The sequence below is a fragment of the Rhinopithecus roxellana genome, chromosome 1 (genome assembly GCF_007565055.1).
Source record: "Rhinopithecus roxellana isolate Shanxi Qingling chromosome 1, ASM756505v1, whole genome shotgun sequence".
Classification (NCBI taxonomy): Eukaryota; Metazoa; Chordata; class Mammalia; order Primates; family Cercopithecidae; genus Rhinopithecus; species Rhinopithecus roxellana.
This window is the reverse complement of record NC_044549.1, coordinates 43541561-43559597: the sequence shown is the minus strand read 5'-3', so window position 1 is coordinate 43559597 and position 18037 is coordinate 43541561. Positions and strand designations below refer to the sequence as shown.

Genomic DNA, 18037 nt, shown 5'->3' with positions numbered 1-18037 from the left:
TAAAAGAGTCTTTTTTTTTTTTTTTTTTTTTTTTTTTTTTTTTTTTTTTTTTTGAGATAGGGTTTTGCTCTGTGACCCAGGCTGGAGTGCAGTGGCAGGATTATAGCTCACTGTAGCCTTGACCTCTGGGTCCAAGCAATCTCCCACCTCAGCCTCCTGAGTAGCTGGGACCACAGGCATGTGCCACCATGCTGGGCTAATTTTTTTTTTATTTTTGTAGAGATGGGGTCTCCCTATTTGCCCAGGCTAGGAGTCCTTTCTTGTTCTAACATGGCTCACTAGAATTCTGCACTGGTATTGAGAGACAAGTCCTAGGCAGTAACTGCATTACTTAACCTTACTTTGTTCTCTGGGACTGTATTTCCTTCAGGTATGTTACAAATTGCAGCAACAGAGCATTTTGACTGTCTTGTTGAAGGTAGATTAGGATCTTTGCATCTCATATTCTAACCTCATATTTATCAAGAAATATAGGTACCTTATTTTGACACGACATGTAGGTAGAAACAGACAACGAAATACTATGCAACCATTAAAAATAATATGTAAAATATTTAATGACATGATTAAAATGATACACTGCAAAATAAAACTGATTATTAAACTATAAATGATTACATTTTTAAAAATTTTATAATTCTATATACATAAAATAGGGAAAAGATATAAAGCATATAACTCTGCCATTAAAATTATGTGTACAGAAAAAATAACAACACAGGAGAACAACTTGTAATGTTAAATGAAAAATGGTAGAAATAATATTATATGATTCGTGACTGAACAAAATGTGATTTTGACTTTGTTGAATTTGGACAGAGAAGAAACTGGAAGGGAGAACATGAGAAATTGGCAGTGGTTTTCCCTTAGTGCTGGAATTATGAGTGAGTTTGGTGAGATATTTTTCTTTATACTCTTCTGTCCTCTTTAAATGCACATATAATTTATTTATGATAATGTAAATACTTCTTAAATGTCTGTAACTCTCAAAAGTGATGCTTCAGGATAAATAAACTGCTAGGCATTTTAAGAATTTACATAACTCTAATATACTGGAGGGAAGGGATGGATCTGAAAGGCTACCATCAGTGAGAGGAATAAAACTTGTTCTGTGTCCTCCAGAAGTCTGGACAGTGATCAGCAGGTAATAGACATAGAGGAACTGATTTCAACTTTTGAAAAAAAGAGTTTTCCACTAATTAACACTGTCCCACAGTGGAATCGGTTTCCTCAAGATGTTGAGTGCTGAAAGTGATCAAGCAGAGGCTAGAGGGCTTCTTGCCTGGGAACAGGGGAGGGTTGGGGAAGAAAGACAAGAGGACAGTGGGGTAGGTGACCTCTAGCATCATTTTTGCTGCTAACATTCTATCTGTGCATTCATTTGCTCATTCACACAGCTTCCAAGTTGGCCCCCAATGATCCTTGCCAGTGTGTATTCATGTTCTTGTGCAATTCCCTCCCAGGTTGAACAAGATGATCCAAATAATCAATAGGATACTGCGGAAAAGATGGTGTATGACTTTAATCATATAAGACTTGGTAGCTTCTGCCTTGCTCTCTCTTGAGTTGCTCACTCTGGAGTAAGCCAGCTCTTGTGTCATGAGGACACTCAAGCAGCCTGTGGAGAGGCCTGTGAGGAGAGGAACTGAGGACTGCCAATACCTGTGAGTGATTCACCTTGGAAACAGACCTCCAGCCCAGACAAGCCTTCAAATGACCATATCCCCTGACATCTTGTCTGTAACTTTAGACTCTAGCAGAATGACCAGGTAGGCCATACCTGAACTCCAGACCCACAAAGACTGTGTAGGATTAAGTCACTAAAATTGGGGGTAATTTTTTTACACATTTTTACCTGAAATGTTAACAGGTAAAATCTGTTATGATTTGTTCCATAACAGAGTTAATATTCTGTGGTCCAGTCATTTCAGCTGAACTATCGACAGGTTTTTCTTAATAAGGCAAAATCCCCAGCTGTTACAGATGCATAACAGTAGCCTCTCCACTTAAGCAGTACAGTTTAACCCGCCACATTCGATGTCTTAACATGTTCCAAGTAGAACAGTGTCATCTGGGCTTTAAGGTGATGTATCTTGTTTCTTTTCTGATAGAAAAAGAATAATGTGCTTTTTATTCTCCTACAGATTTGGTGTCTGTAAATAGCTCTAGCTCTAACTGTGACATTTACCATACATTTCTTAGCTTCCACCCATCAATTTGCTGAGAAAAAAAGGTATGCTACAAATTGCAGCAATAGAGCATTTTAAAAAGGTAATTTTCAGCATTTTAGCACCTAAAAGGGAAACTTTTGTCTGCTTAAACAGGCCAAAAGCAAAGACAAAGATTGCATGTTGTTCTCACAGATTACTTAAATCATCTGTTTAATGATAAAAATTTTTTTTCTTTTCTTTTTTTTTTTTAATTATACTTTAAGTTCTAGGGTACATGTGCATAACGTGCAGGTTTGTTACATATGTATACTTGTGCCATGTTGGTGTGCTGCGATAAAAATATTTTTAACGCGTGAAAGTTATGAGATATTCTGGGTAAGCCTGATTATCAAAGAATATCACAAATAGCTTTGGAGATTGTGTATTGTCTGTCACTGAGTCAAAGAGATCTGTGGGATTGTGAGGATTCTTGGGTGGAGGGGTAACTAATCCTGCACGTCCCTGTGTGAAGACTCCGGTAAGTACTCGCACAACATACATGTGCTTTCTCCCATTGCTGTCCGGCTTGGAGTAGGTGTCATTGGCAGAATAACTGGCATCCACAGCAAAATAGGTTCCTTTTCCATAGAATACAGCTGGAAAGAGAAAGACAAAGCCTTCCTAAGAAGATAAAATTACACAATATGTAGAACCATGCCCAATCTGACAAAATTGTTTTCTAAATGCAGTTCTAGCCAGGTGTGTTGGCTCATGCCTGTAATCCCAACACTTTAGGAGGCTGAGGCAGGATTGCTTAAGGCCAGGAGTTCAAGACCAGCCTGGCTAACATTATGAGACCCCTTCTCTATAAAAATAAAACAAAATTATTGGCCAGGCATAGTGGTGTATGCCCGTAATCCCAGCTACTCAGGGGACTGAGGTGGGGGCATCATTTGAGCTCAAGAGATCAAGGCTGCAGTGAGCCATGATCTTGCCACTGCACTCCAGTTTGGGTGACAGAATGAGACCGTCTAAAAAAAAAAAAAAAGCCTCCTCCCCCCACCACAAAAACTGCACATTAAAGTTACTTTTCTTCATTTCTAAAATTTGCTCAATCTTCCCTCAGAAGGTTGCCAGTCTCCTTTACAGTGAAAGACAGCGAGCTCTATTCTGACAGTGATAATATGGCTGCCAACCATGGTTCTACAATGCTTGGGTATGAAAAGTCTGAAACTATCGTTTGCCTCATTCTGATCAGCCAGATTACTCGCTTCCTTACCATTCTTCCCAGCATAACTTCGATTAAAGCCATGCTGATTGACACATGGCACTGAGTCTGCATCTGTCCCATGGAAGAGGAGTCTCTCATTATTCATATGGTCATTCTTGATATCCATTTGCCTTTTCTTTACCTGATAGCTCTGCCAGAGAAATGCATTCTGTATCCTCTCAATCTGCAGGTGACAAAAGACAAAATATTTCAGAAATGCCCTTGGGGCTCAGTGTATTGCACTTGTTGTGGATTTAAAAGAAGCAATATGAAAAAGAAGGAAGAGGAAGAGGAGTTGGTGAAGGAAAAGGAGAAGAGAATACAAGTAGACAGCACATTCAGAGAGTAGGCAGCTTTCTGCCTTTAGAGAAAGATGGGCTAAAAGTGTCTATTAGTATCTATGCTTTGTCATAGTGCTTGTTAGTATATATTTTAAATAACGTAATTTATAGTTTATATCAAAATGATTACCAATATGTTTTGCCTGGAATTCCTGGAGATTCACTGACATTCAAACACCTACTCAAAAATGTGTAGTTATTCAATAGCCATTTCCTTAACTCCTTCTCATCTTCCAACTCATTTCATGTGGCTTCTCCTCATAACAATTCTTTCTGTTATTGCTCCAATTATGGTCACAAATCACCTCATAATTGACTAATCTTAAGACTATTTTTTTCTAGACCTCTGAATAGCATTTCAAACCATGAACCATCCCCTCCTTAAAACTCTGTTCTTCTTTCACTTCTTTTCAAAATATCATTCTCTACTGGCTCTCCTTCCTCCTAGGAAACGGAGTTAACATCCATTCAGCCATCACCTACTGAACATCTCTATGAATCAAGCTTGTGTTGAGTCTCTGCCTTCATGAAACAGTCAGTCTAATGGCACGGGGGCAGGGGCAAGGCAAGAAAACTAACCACTACCCCACAGAGTGATAAGGGATGGTCAGGAGAACACACACGGAGCTATGAAGTTATAAGAAAGGGTTCCAGATAACCTGTGACTGGGGAAGGAGGAGGAAATCTGAAACGATGATGTTCTGGAAACAGAGGAAGAAGAGAGGTTCAAGAAGAATGGAGTGGGTAACTGGGCAGCTGTTGATGAGAATCCAAGCCATAAAAGTAGGTAGGAAAGATGTTCTGCTGAAAGTAGCGGAGGCCTCCAGGAGAGAAATGAAGGTTTACAATGGGGAATGTGTGAGGGGGTGACTGGAGGAAGCACAGGCAGCCTGGAGGGTCCAGCTGAGGCTGGGGATCATGAATTAGTAAGGATTTCATCTAGGAGCAGCAGGAGAGAAGGTAGGTTATGGAATTAATCCAAAGTTGGGGGTTTTCAAAAGAAGTATGAGCCAAGAAAGTCACAGATACTGGGTAAACACAATTGAAATGAGGTTCTTGCACATCTTGTACAGTCATCCCTCAATCACCATGAAGGATTGGTTCCAGGACCACTGCAGATACCAAAATCTGAGGATGCTCAAGTCCCTGATATAAAATGACATAGTACTGTATTTGTATTAATATATAATCTACACAATCCTTCCATATACTTTCAATCATCTCTAGATTTCTTATATTGCTTCATATAATGTATTAACAAATGCTATGTAAATAGTCGTTATATTGTTTAGGGAATAATGACAAGAAGAAAAAGTCTGAAAAAAAAAAAAAGAAAAAATCTGTACACATTCAGTACACTCAACCGTCCGATAGGCCTCACCACACTTTCCATCCGAGGTTGGTTGAAATCATGGATGCAGAACCCATGGATTCAGAGGTCTAGGACTGTACTTCCAACAGCTTTTAACACGATGAGGCATCTCCTCCTTTAAATTCTGTCCTTTCTGCAGGATGTCCCTATCTCCTGGTTCGCCTTTCTCAGGAATTAAGCTCATTCATTCAATCAAGTTTACTCAATACATATTGTGTCCTACTATGTGCTAGACAGCTTCCTAGGTACTAAGAATGAAGAAATGAACAAGATGCAACTCCTACCTTAAGCAGCTCACTGTCTAGTCAGGGAGCCAGGCATGTGAAAGGTTATCAAAGTACCTTGTAAGTGCTGTAATGTAAGTGCATAGTTACAAAGTACCACTTTATAAGTGCTCCAAGAGGTAAGTACACTTCTATGGAAGCGCCAACAAGATTTTAAATTACTAGGAAGCCACACCCTGTTCTGATACACATGGTATGATAATGACCTCCTATAGTTTACTGACTAATGTTTTTATGCAGCACAGTGGGAATTGTGGTAATCTTCTAAACATACATTCTACCTCATCAGCAACTTCTGGTTTGAGTGGGATTGGCCCTACTTATAGTTCTAGGATGGAGTCTAATTGAGTTAAACTGATCAGGATTTCAATATGGATCACACATTGATGGGATTTGATAGCTCAGGCCCAAGCCAACCAGAACAGGGTATTCCCTAGACACGGAGATAGTTGCAGTGGTTGGGATTCTTGTCCAGTAACTGCAGGACAGGACAGAGCTGTCTTCTATGGGTTGTGAATGAGAAAGCAGAGATCCTCTAATTGCTGCCAGCAGCCATCCAACAACCACAAAGAGAGTCCAGCCTTAACACATAGCTGACACTGAAGACAGCAAAGCTAGAGCAACTGGATCCAGGACACCATCAAGCCGCTGGATCAGACTTCTCCAAAGTCCATCCTACTTCAGGACTTTCCATTAATTTCTGACACAGTTCTCCTTGTTTAATCAGCTTCAGTGAGTTGGCTTGTGACTTGCAACTGAAAGCATCCTAACATACACATGTGACTTGGAATCTCCTTCATTACTGCTAATGAGTAAACCATGAGATTTGAAGTCTATGGAGCTTGAGTAAGTCTAATACCAGTTAAACATAGTAAGGTACAAAGGAAGGAAAGGTGTTATTTAAAAAGAGATAGCTTTTATGTTAATTCATCAACATCTTTAAACAGTAAATTTTAACACAGTATTACCTTCTCTATTGTGTAGGAAGAACAAGTTTGGGTGAACGTGTCCTTTATGGTATTATATTCTGGTTGTCCTGGGTCTATCTGGACCATGCAAAACAGCTGATGATTCATGTCAGTCCAGTGTTCAGGAAGATTATCTGGAAAGTCGGCATTTGGTCAAAATACAACATTCATTTCCAAAGACCTCTGAAAATCAGGGCACCTCCTATGCTCTTGTCTCTCGTCATCCAAACCTGGTCTTTAAACTAGAAGTTACACATTTCACAGTTGCTTCTTCTATTATCCTCAGTTGAGTAAACCCAGATGAAGTGAACGGTCTGACATCAATATGACGCACAATATATTCATTAATGCTCTAGCTAAAATATTTAGATAAACTTAGATCCACTGTAGCTTGAAATTGTAATTTTCCCAGAGAGTTCTATGGAATTAATTTTGTAAGAAACTAATATGTAAACATGAATGTTAATTTCTAGGTGCTTTTGCTTTTATCAGTATTATTTAATGTAGTTCTCTTCTATTGTTTTGAAAATGATTACCCTGCTAAAGATATTTAAAGCATATTGTTCTGTACCCCATCTTATACACCAAGCAGAGAAAGCACCATGTAAAGAAAATAGCAGATGTGCTAAGAGAATGCTTTCCCATAAGGTGATCATGCCCGGGTTTCCTTTGCTTTTCAAGGGCTTCCTGGAACTTCTAAAACACCAAGGCTAGACATCAACTTGCTAAGATAGCAGGACTAGTGTGAACATGGACACCCTGCATTAGAGACACACCACCATACGTAAAAACCAAAGGATTACTTCCTTACAAACAAAGCCACAATTTACTCCTTTTTAGTGAAAGATATACCCGGCCTGAGAGAGGGATCCAGGGCACTGTCTTCCTGTTGAGCAAGTCCAGCCGGGGTAAGTTCTCATGACACAGGGAGGCATCTAACCCTAATCAGTAAGCTCTTTTCAAACTCCATTTTTAAAGTCATTCTGGCAGTTTCCCACCAATAAGGTGTGTGGTTTCTGAAAGCTACATTCCTTCCTTTCCCCCACTGTCCGTCTCCTTCAGGATCTTTCTGCCTAATCCTTTGTAACCCAAGGCCTTACAGTCCTTTTGGATCTGCTGCTTCCTTTCCCCCGAATATAGCAGGCAAGCCTGGGAAGTAAGGAGGTGAAGGTTTTTTTGGGGCCCTCTATTCCTTTCATGCCCTGAGGTTGGAGAGCAGGAAGCTATCAGGACTTGGAATCAGAAGACCAGATCAGCCTCAGCCTGTGACCAGCCATATGACATTGAACACGTATAACATCACTTCTGGGTGAGTTTTTATTTTCTCATCTGTGTAATGGGAATTATAAGATAGATCCTGTGAGCTCTATCTACCACCTCACAGGATTGTTGCAAAGTTAAAATGTAGTAAGGAGTCTGAAAGTGCTTTAGGGAATGCCAAGTCCTTTGTAAACATAGGGTTATTATTCTTAGAAACCAATTAAGCTTGATATTTTTTACATCCCAGAGGTATTTGCATATTATTATTAATTATTATTATTATTTTGAGATAGAGTCTCACTCTGTTATCCAGTCTTGAGTGCAGTGGCACAATCATGGATCACTGCAGCCTTGACCTCCTAGGCTCAGGCAATCTTTCTGCCTCAGCTTCTCTAGTAGGTGCGACTACAGGCACATGCCTTGCTATTTTTTTTTTTTTTTTTTGTAGAGATGAGGTTCTGCCATGTTGCCCAGCCTGGTCTCAAACTCCTGGGCTGAAGCAATCCTCCTGCCTTGGCCTTCTGAAGTGTTGGGATTACAGGCATGAGCCACAGTGCCCAGCTGGTATTTGTATATTATCAGGGAATAAAGCATAAAGCCAAAGGTCTTTTCTTGAGAGGAAACACATTTAAATCATACCCTTAAGCCACACCAACCTACTCCGTCTTCTATGTACAAAAGATGACTTTGGCTAGACCATTTAGAGGAGAGAAAACAGAGTCTCAGGAATACTCACCCAGCATCACATGGAAGGTCATTACCAAAGTAAGGAGCACTGTTAACTTGCAGCCCAGGGCTTCACAGAAATATCATGATAAATACTCTTTAGAAAGTGTTTCCATGTGCTAGGCATTTTCCTGAGCCCTTTTCCCATACAGCTCTTTGAAAAGATTAGTGTTTTTTAAAACAGGGGTCCCCAAATCCCAGGCCACAGATTAGCACTGGTCTGTAACCTGTTAGGAAGCAGGCCGCACGCAGGAGGTGAGCCGCAGGCAAGAGAGCAAAGCTTCATCTGTATTTATAGCTGCTCCCTATCATTCACATTACCGCCGTCTTCTGTCAGATCAGCGGCAGCATTAGATTCTCATAGGAGCTCAATCCCTGTTGTGAACTGTGCATGCGAGGGATCTAGATTGTGCACTCCTAGTGAGAATCTAATGCCTGATGATCTGTCACTGTCTCCCATCACCCCCAGATGGGACTGTCCAGTTGTAGGAAAACAAGCTCAGGGCTCCCACTGATTCTACATTGTGGTAAGTTTTATAATTATTTCATCATACATTACAATGTAATAATAATAAAAATAAAGTGGACAATAAATGTAACGCACTTGGATCATCCTGAAACCATCCCCCTTCATAATCCAGTCCATGGAAAACTTGTCTTACATGAAACTGGTCCCTGGGGCCAAAAAGGTTGGGGACCACTGTTTTAAAAGATAAGCTCTACTTTCAAATTCCTGGTGGTTCAGGATAAATGCCCTCACCTGTGGGGACGGGATTAAAAACCAAGATCCCAGCCGAGCATGTTGGCTCATGCCTGTAATCTCAGCACATTGGGAGGCCGACAGGTGGATCACTTGAGGTCAGTAGTTCCAGACCAGCCTGGCCAACATGGTGAAACCCCATCTTTACTAAAATGCCTGTAATCCCAGCTACTCAGGAGGCTGAGGCAAGAGAATTGCTTGAACCTGGGAGGCAGAGGTTGCAGTGAGCCAAGATTATACCACTGCACTCCAGCCTGGGCAACATAGTGAGATTCAGTCTCAAAAACAAACAAACAAACAAACCAGATCCCTGGCTCTGCCCCCAGTCTTCCTCTCCTCACTGTTTATTCTCATGGATAAGGCAATCACACTTAAGGGCTTCAATCCCACCTACTCACGTGACTTCCCAAATCTATATTTCTAATATCTGATATACAGTTGGTGCTCAATAAATAACCTCTGGACTCAATACATAGCTTTAACATACATTTGAAAAGTAATTGTGTATCATCTGCACAAATGAATCTCAAAGCTATCCTCTTTAAGTTCTTTTTGAAGAAGGGCTATATGTTAAATCCTTACTAAAATTCCAGTTTATCTGAGCCAACAAACTTCCTTTTATCTGATATTTCATCTGTATTATTCCTTTTCTCTAACAACAAAGATGACGTAATGCAGTTTTATTGTGGTTTGTTTTTGCCTCGGGTGCCAGAAGTTCAGGTTGAAATCAGTCTTTCACTGCACTGACAATCCTGCTGTCTCAGAGGGTCAGTTGTCTGCTCATTTTACTCAGTTTTTTTGTTTGCTTCTCTCTTCAACTTCACTGTTTTGTTTTTTAAATTTGTAAGTCTGTTTAAAATCTTGATGAAAGCAAAGAGTGATGAACCAGTTAAACTTTATCTTTTACTTTACTGATAATGACTAATTTACTGTTCTTACATTTAAATAAAAATTTTCATCTACAAGGACCAAAGGGAAAAAATGTTAGTTTATATATCCCTAGATACTGTAGTAGGTACATACTATTTTTAAATGCCCAGTATCCTTTTCTCATCTTCTGGTAAAAGCTTTCTGAATTTCCTCTGGGGAACAGCTATTCCCCATTGCTTTGAATGGTGACCCTGCCTAGCTGAAGTGTGGAGCATGTGACTCTGGCTTGGCCAATCAGTGTAATTCTGGTTCCCTGCCTGCAATGATAACCTAAAATGGTCCAATCAGAAAGACTCTCAGCGCTTAAAAGACCTCTGTTCCCTGGCATCATGTTCCTGGATAAGTGTATATCTCCACTGGATACACTCTTTCCTCTTGAAACTGACTGTGGAAGGATGTGGGCCTAAAGTTGCTAGCAGCCATCTTTCACCATACGAAGCCCGAGGAAAAAGACAACACAGCTGAGAAGAGAATGAGAGATGAAGAAACTCAGGGTCTAGATGATATTATTATGAGCACGTGGACCAAACTATACCTGAAGCCAGGAATGTGTGGGTTTTGTAATAACATGAGTTATTGAATTCTGCTTTTTGCTTAAGCCAGCGTAAGTTGGATTTTCTGTTATTTGCTACTGCAAGAACCTTTACAAATCCAACTATTATTTTCATGTTTTTATTGTGTGTGTCCTACATGTATTGTGTGTTGTAGCACGCTGAGGAGAATACTTGTCAGGAAATAAATGTAGAGAGAACTGACATTCCTCCTGACAGCAGCAGACAATAATTCTCAGTTTAGGGAGGCTGCTGATGGCACATGTGCCTTATCACTAGCAAAACCCACAGCGCTTTAAGGGTTAGTGCTCCAAATGGGTGCAAATAGTGATTGCAAGAGGAGGCTGCAATCCTAGTTATTTTAATAGCAGTACAATGCCACAAAATAGGGGAAAACGAAATCAGAGGAAGAGGTTGGTACAAATACTTAAAGTATAAACAAACCTTACAGAGTAGCAACTGGGGATCTGGGAACTGTCTGGCTACTTGTGATGTAGTACAACCAGCTGACCCTAGCCACTCCCTTCTTACATCTGATTCTATTCCAGGCTAACATGTCTATAGATGGATGATTAGCAGACCAATATTAATCAGCAAGTTCACAGCTCCAAGAGGCAATGAGGGTCAATACCAACCAATCAATGAATATTGGCTAGACCACTGGCTAGAATTTGCAAAGCCTCCTCCCTCTTTCTGCTTCCTCACTTCCATTCTCTTCCTGTTTATTTGCCATTCCTGTTTCCCAGGCATGATTTTGCCTCTCAGGAAAATAATCAGTTGACAGGAGGTTGTGTTCTCTAATTTTTGTACTTTCCCATGGATCATAAAAAGTTATCTGAAAAGTCCTAAAACAAATAGAAAACTATAAACTCAGTGTACATTCACACCTAAACATTTTCTAAGTGATTATCAGAGCCAGCTAGGTGATTTTTAAAAAGTGAACATCTTACATGTAGTCATGGAGAATGCAGATTGAAAGTTCGGTGATGCGGAGAGGTCTCTTTTCATGCTGTCGTAGAATACATTTAGCAGCTTAGGTTGAAAGATGACAACTTTAACGGTTTTTAATGATGGGGTGGAACGCTGCAATGAGAAGTCTACAATAGCATCGATTATGTTATCAGCAACTGTGATTGGATTTTTTCCGGCATTTCCTGAAAAAAATTTAATGACAAAGAAGAAATTTCAGCTGATGTTGGTAATATGATGAAATTTGGCACATGCAGTTCTCAGTGCTGAGAAACAGGAAAACCCCTGACAGCCAGGAACTGATCTGACACTCACAGCTAGTTGATGTTCTTTAGCTGAATACAAACAATTTCATAGTATATCATCCATGTAACCACTCTGACCGTGATGAATTAACACAAAAACAAGACTACTCCATAATTATGTCTTATCATAGACAAAAACATGAACCCTGTCCAAATCACAGAGATGGCCAAACATCCCCCATTTTGACTAATAAGAGTGACAGCTGCTAGGCCAGCCGTGGTGGCTCACTTCTGTAATCCCAGCACTTTGGGAGGCTGAGGTCGGAGGATCACAAGGTCAGGAGATTGAAACCATCCTGGCTAACATGGTGAAACCCCGTCTCTACTAAAAATACAAAAAATTAGCCAGGTGTGGTGGTGGGCGCCGGTAGTCCCAGCTACTCGGGAGGCTGAGGCAGGAGAATGGTGTGAACCTGGGAGGCAGAGCTTGCAGTGAGCCAAGATCATGCCACTGCATTCCAGCCTGGGCGACAGAACAAGACTCCGTCTCAAAAAATAAAAATAAAAAAACAGTGACAGCTGCTGCATTACCAATCATACATTTAGCCAGAGTGCATCCTCCTTCCTTCTAGATGAGACAATCATAGAATTATGTCTGTTTCCTCAAAGTCTCTGATCCAGAGAAAAGCCCCACTTACTTGAGACTGCCACAAAATCACCTAAAACAAGCCCAAATCCATTACGTTATTTCTAACACTCTCCTACTGAGATGCTGCAGAGCTCCCCATAGTGTGTGTTCCTGGTGATCTTTGGCTGATGGGCATTGGCAGTGCAGAAATAAGAACATGTGATCTGGACGCAGAAGAGCTGAGTTTATGTCCTGGCTCCACTACTTACTAGCTGTCTGATCTTCAGTAAGTCATTTGATCCCTCTTGAAGTTAGCTAGGGCTGCGGTATAAAAAGCCATGGACTGGTGGCTTAAGCAAGAGAAACTGATGTTCTCATAATCCTGGAGGCTAGAAGACTGAGGCCAAGGTATCAGCAAGGTTGACCTGTAGATGGCTGTCTTCTCTCTGTGTCTTCACGTGTTCTTCCTTCCATACCTGGCAGTATCCTAATGTCCTCTTCTTAAAAGGACATTAGTCATATTGGTTTAGGGTCCACCTTAATGGCCTCATTTTAACTTAATTAGCTCTTTAAAGACCCTCTCTCCAGACTAGGTGCTCACGCCTGTAATCCCAGCACTTTGGGAGGCCAAGGCCAGCAGATCAATTCAGGTCAGGAATTCGAGACCGGACTTGCCAATATGGTGAAATTCTGTCACTACTAAAAATACAAAAATTAGGTGGGCATGGTGGCGGGCACCTGTAATCCCAGATACTCAGGAGGCTGAGGTAGGAGAATCACTTGAACCGGGGAGGTGGAGGTTGCAGTGAGCCAAGATAGTGCCACTGAACTCCAGCCTGGGTGACAGAGTGAGACTCTGTCTCAAAAAACAACAACAAACAAATAAAAAACAAAAAACAAACAAACAAAAAAAACCCTACCTCTAAATCTGAGGTACCAGGGTTAGGACTTCAACATATGAATTTTGGAGAGACACACTCAACCTACAGCATCTGAATACTTCAGTTTGCTCAACTAGAAATTGGGAGTAATAATATAAGGTAATAGGTTACTGAGATAAGAATATGGTAGCTAAGAATACAGTAAGTAAGAATATAATGGTAAAAAAAAAAAAAAAAAAAAAAAAAACCATGTAATAGTAAAAAGCGAACAAGCAAGCAAACAAAAAAACAAAAAAAATGTAATGGTAAAAATTGTGCAGGATTTGGGACCAGGCTGCATGGCTTTGAACCTAGCTCTGTTGTTAGGTTGAACCTACCTGAAGTTTCTCATCTACAAAATGGGGACACAGAGTTTAGGATGGATCCAGGTTTTGAAATTTATATATCTCAGAAAAAGAATAAGTATGTAATTATGTATAACAGCGAATATTTAGAATCAGAAAAGAAATCACAACAAAGTATATCTTTTAAAATGCTGAAAATTGTATTCCTAAGGCAACTTTCCTTAGCTATATCGTGTAAATGTTCATAGCCACCCCAACATCACCCAGTGCAAGGGGAAGTATGAGACGTCAAAGTGGGGAGAAACAGTGGTCTTAATTTATGATGGTTAAAATATCCTACTTTTTAAATTTTACTAAGTCATATAACCAGGTGAAGACATTATTAGGGCTTCTCTTAGGGTCTGTTAAAAATCCTTTGCAAGTGAAGTCCAATAACTTAAGCTTCATTATCTTCACAATAAACTTGTCTTTGCTAATAGTTTCCGTGTCATAGGTACCAAGACCAACCCTCCCAGTTTCCCCAGAGCAGAGAGGCTGCCTGCAACACGGGACTTTCAGTGTTAAAACCAGAAAAGTCCTGGGAAAACTCAAAAGAATTGATCACCCTATATAAGGTTACTGTAATGAATACATGAGCTTTGACATATAAAACACCTAGAACATGTAGTAAGGACTCAACAAATCTTAGCAATTATTAATATTACTACTAAAATTAATATAGCTATTCCAGCTACTTCATGGGAGTTTAGTGGTACTCAAAATAGATTGTGCCTGGCAAACATTTCTTTTTTCTTTCCGTCTTTCTTTTTTTTTTTTTTTGAGATGGAGGCTCACTTTGTTACCCATGCTGGAGTGCAATGGTGCAATTTCAGCTCACTGCAACCTCTGCTTCCTAGTTCAAGCAATTCTCCTGCCTCAGCCTCCTGAGTAGCTGGGACTACAGTTGCCTGCCACCACGCCTGGCTAATTTTTCTATTTTTAGTAGAGACAGGGTTTCACCATGTTGGCCAGGCTGGTCTCGAACTCCTGACCTCAAGCAATCAAGTGATCCACCCTCCTCAGCCTCCCAAAGTGCTAGGATTACAGGCGTGAGCCCCTGTGCCAGGCCTGAGAAACATTTCAAAAATGTTCGTTGAAATCAATGGGGAAGAGAAAATCCATGAGCACGTCTGGAGGCATCATCAAAATCACCTGTTATTCATTCCTCCATTCAACAAAATTTAAAGGGCAATGATTCTTCACTCAACACAGGGCAGAGAAGACATAAAGATCTAGTCCTTCCCTTTTGAGGATCTCACAATGTATTCACAGTCAAAGAGGCCTGGCACAAGCATTTCATGGCCTCCCACTTCCTCCTCTGGGATTTTGCACTTACCCTCCTCCAACACTTAGGATTACTAGTTGGTCCTTTTGCTGATTTTTCTGCCCTTTCCCCACCACAATCTACCTTTGGGCATTTTCCACTGTTCTGGTTTCAGCCCTCTTCTCTTTCTGTATGCAGTCCCTTGACAGGTTCATTCCACCTGCCCAGTTGCAAACCTTCCCATTATGTGGCTGATCACACCATGTGATCTCTGCATTGGGTATCATTCTCGGTTACTATGTCTTGCATCTGTTCCAAAATCACGAACTCCTAGAGGGGCCAGAGCTTACTCCATTCTGTTTGCCCAGTGCCAAGTAGCAGAGTGCTTGCCTTAGGTGATGGCAACAAAACAATTTGGGTTTGTGAGAGCTGTAATTTGCCAGATGGTGTGGGAGAGGCTCCAGATGGGGAGAAATGAATGAACAAAAGGAACAAAAAGTGGTAACAAAATGCTTGCAGCACGTTCCCCCTGGCTTCCCTATTGCCCTCATTACCACTGATAACAAAAGGTTATAACTAAAGGTTATAGGTGTTAATAAGGGCAGTGGGGAAGCCAGGAAGAATGTACTGCAAACTTTGGAGGGTGCCCTGGGGGTTATACGAAAGGGGCCTGGGATACCTGCAGGAGCATTCTGTTTTAATCTGGGAAGAAGGAAGTCTACAGAGTTGAGCTAAAATGATGGTGGTGGCTCTAAAATCAGAAATTTAATTGCTGAAAAACTCTCTTAGATTAATGGTAATCTGTGGCTACATACTATTAATACTTCCCAAGGAAGAAGCCCTCACTTGCATGAGAGTGACAGGGGACATGGATATGAATGAATCAGGGAGTGAGTGACCAGTATCACTGTCAACTAAGAAGAGCAAATGACTGGATGATACGATAGAGATGAGGAAAGCATTCCTAGAAACTGTGAGCAGGACAAACCTGAGCTTGTTGCTCGTGGGGAGTGACTGCATCTTACTCATGATTTTCTCCCCAGTGCCTCACACAGAGCCTGGGTAACGGCATTTCAATTCAACGAACGCATGAATGAGGAGCCGAATGGGAGACATTGAAGTAAACCAGATGGGGGAGGTCTGAAGGGTTTGGAAACGAAAAGAAAGGCTGGAACTCAACAACTCTCTGGAAGAAGATTCAGCAGAACTTGCTGACTGTGGGGATCTGGGGACACAACAAAGCAAGGATGGCAGGCCAGGGTAGCTGGGAGCGTCATGGCACCACTGAAGAAGGAAACGAGAAAGCCTGAGAGCTCAAGAGGAGTGTCTGTTTTCAAGGGAGGATCATGAGTTTGGATTCTGACGTAATGAAGTTTCTAGTAACAGAAAACTTCCCCAGAGGAGATCCTGGAGAGAACGAGAAATGCTGATTTGAGAGTCAGTGCAGAAATATTACCAGGTACGAGAGCAAATGAATCCCCCAAGTGGAAAAAATGAAGAGTGAGAAAACGATGAAGTTAAGGACCAAACTTGGAAAGATACTTAGGGAACATAAACAAGAAAGGGGTGGGCTCAGCGGCCCATGCCTGTAATCTCAGCACTTAGGGAGGCTGAGGCAGGCGGATTGCTTGAGCCTAGGAGTTTGAGACCAGCCTGGGCAACATGGGGAAACCCTGTCTCTATAAAAAAAATACAAATATTCGCCAGGCGTGGTGGTGCACACCTGTGGTCCTAGCTACTTGGGAGGCTGAAGTGGGAGGATTGCATGAGCCTGGGAGGAGGAGGTTGCAGTGAGCTGAGATCATGCCACTGCACTCCAGCCTGGGCAACAGAGTGAGACTCTGTCTTGAAAAAATAAAGAAAGAAAGAAGAAAGATGGAGGAAAGAGGCTTGGGCCCAGTAGCTGATGGTGCCCTCCGGATCTAAAAGATGGCCCCCTCTCTGATTTACATCATTGTTGCCACCTTCAGATGGACTCAGCGTTGATCTGCTTAAGAGTGAGACTAGGGACGGAGCAAGATGGCCGAACAGGAATAGCTCCAGTCTCCAACTCCCAGCGCGAGCGACACAGAAGACCGGTGATTTCTGCATTTTCAACTGAGGTACTGGGGTCATCTCACTAGGGAGTGCCGGACAATCGGTGCTGGTCAGCTGCTGCAGCCTGACCAGCGAGAGCTGAAGCAGGGCAAGGCATCACCTCACCTGGAAGCACAAGGGGGAAGGGAATCCCTTTTCCTAGCCAGGGGAACTGAGACACACAACACCTGGAAAATCGGGTAACTCCCACCCCAATACTGCGCTTTAAGCAAACAGGCACACCAGGAGAATATATCCCACACCTGGCCGGGAGGGTCCCATGCCCACAGAGCCTCCCTCATTGCTAACACAGCAGTCTGCGGCGATCTATCCGCAAGGCAGCAGTGAGGCTGGGGGAGGGGCGCCCGCCATTGCTGAGGCTTAAGTAGGTAAAAAAAAAGCCGCTGGGAAGCTTGAACTGGGTGGAGCTCACAGCAGCACAAGGAAGCCTGCCTGTCTCTGTAGACTCCACCTCTGGGGACAGCGCACAGCTGAAGACCAACAGGGGAAGCAGCGGGGGCCTGTGCAGATGCGAACGACTCTGTCTGACAGCTTTGGGGAGAGCCGTGGATCTCCCAACGCGGAGGTTGAGATCTGAGAACGGACAGACTGCCTGCTCAGGTGGGTCCCTGACCCCTGAGTAGCCTAGCTGGGAGACATCCCCCACTAGGGGCTGTCTGACACCCCACACCTCACAGGGTGGAGTACACCCCTGAGAGGAAGCTTCCAAAGGAAGAATCAGACAGGTACACTCGCTGTTCAGCAATATTCTATCTTCTGCAACCTCTGCTGCTGATACCCAGGCAAACAGGGTCGGGAGTGGACCTCAAGCAATCTCCAACAGACCTATAGCTGAGGGTCCTGACTGTCAGAAGGAAAACTATCAAACAGGAAGGAGAACTATACCAAAACCCCATCAGTACGTCACCATCATCAAAGACCAGAGACAGATAATACCACAAAGATGGGGAAAAAGCAG

The 18037-nt window shown here is 42.0% G+C and overlaps 1 protein-coding gene across 1 annotated transcript; it reads right to left on the bottom strand.

Annotated features, from left to right (window-relative positions):
- Positions 1–2114: 2114 nt before the first annotated feature.
- On the bottom strand, positions 2115–16259 carry PARP15 (poly(ADP-ribose) polymerase family member 15). Its single transcript, XM_010367613.2, has 5 exons — positions 16199–16259; positions 11563–11766; positions 6386–6519; positions 3430–3604; positions 2115–2806 (listed from the first exon to the last, which is right to left on the bottom strand). The coding sequence occupies exons 1-5, from the start codon at positions 16257–16259 to the stop codon at positions 2517–2519; spliced, it is 864 nt and encodes a 287-aa protein (XP_010365915.2). The 3' UTR covers positions 2115–2516.
- Between the last annotated feature and the right edge of the window lie 1778 nt (positions 16260–18037).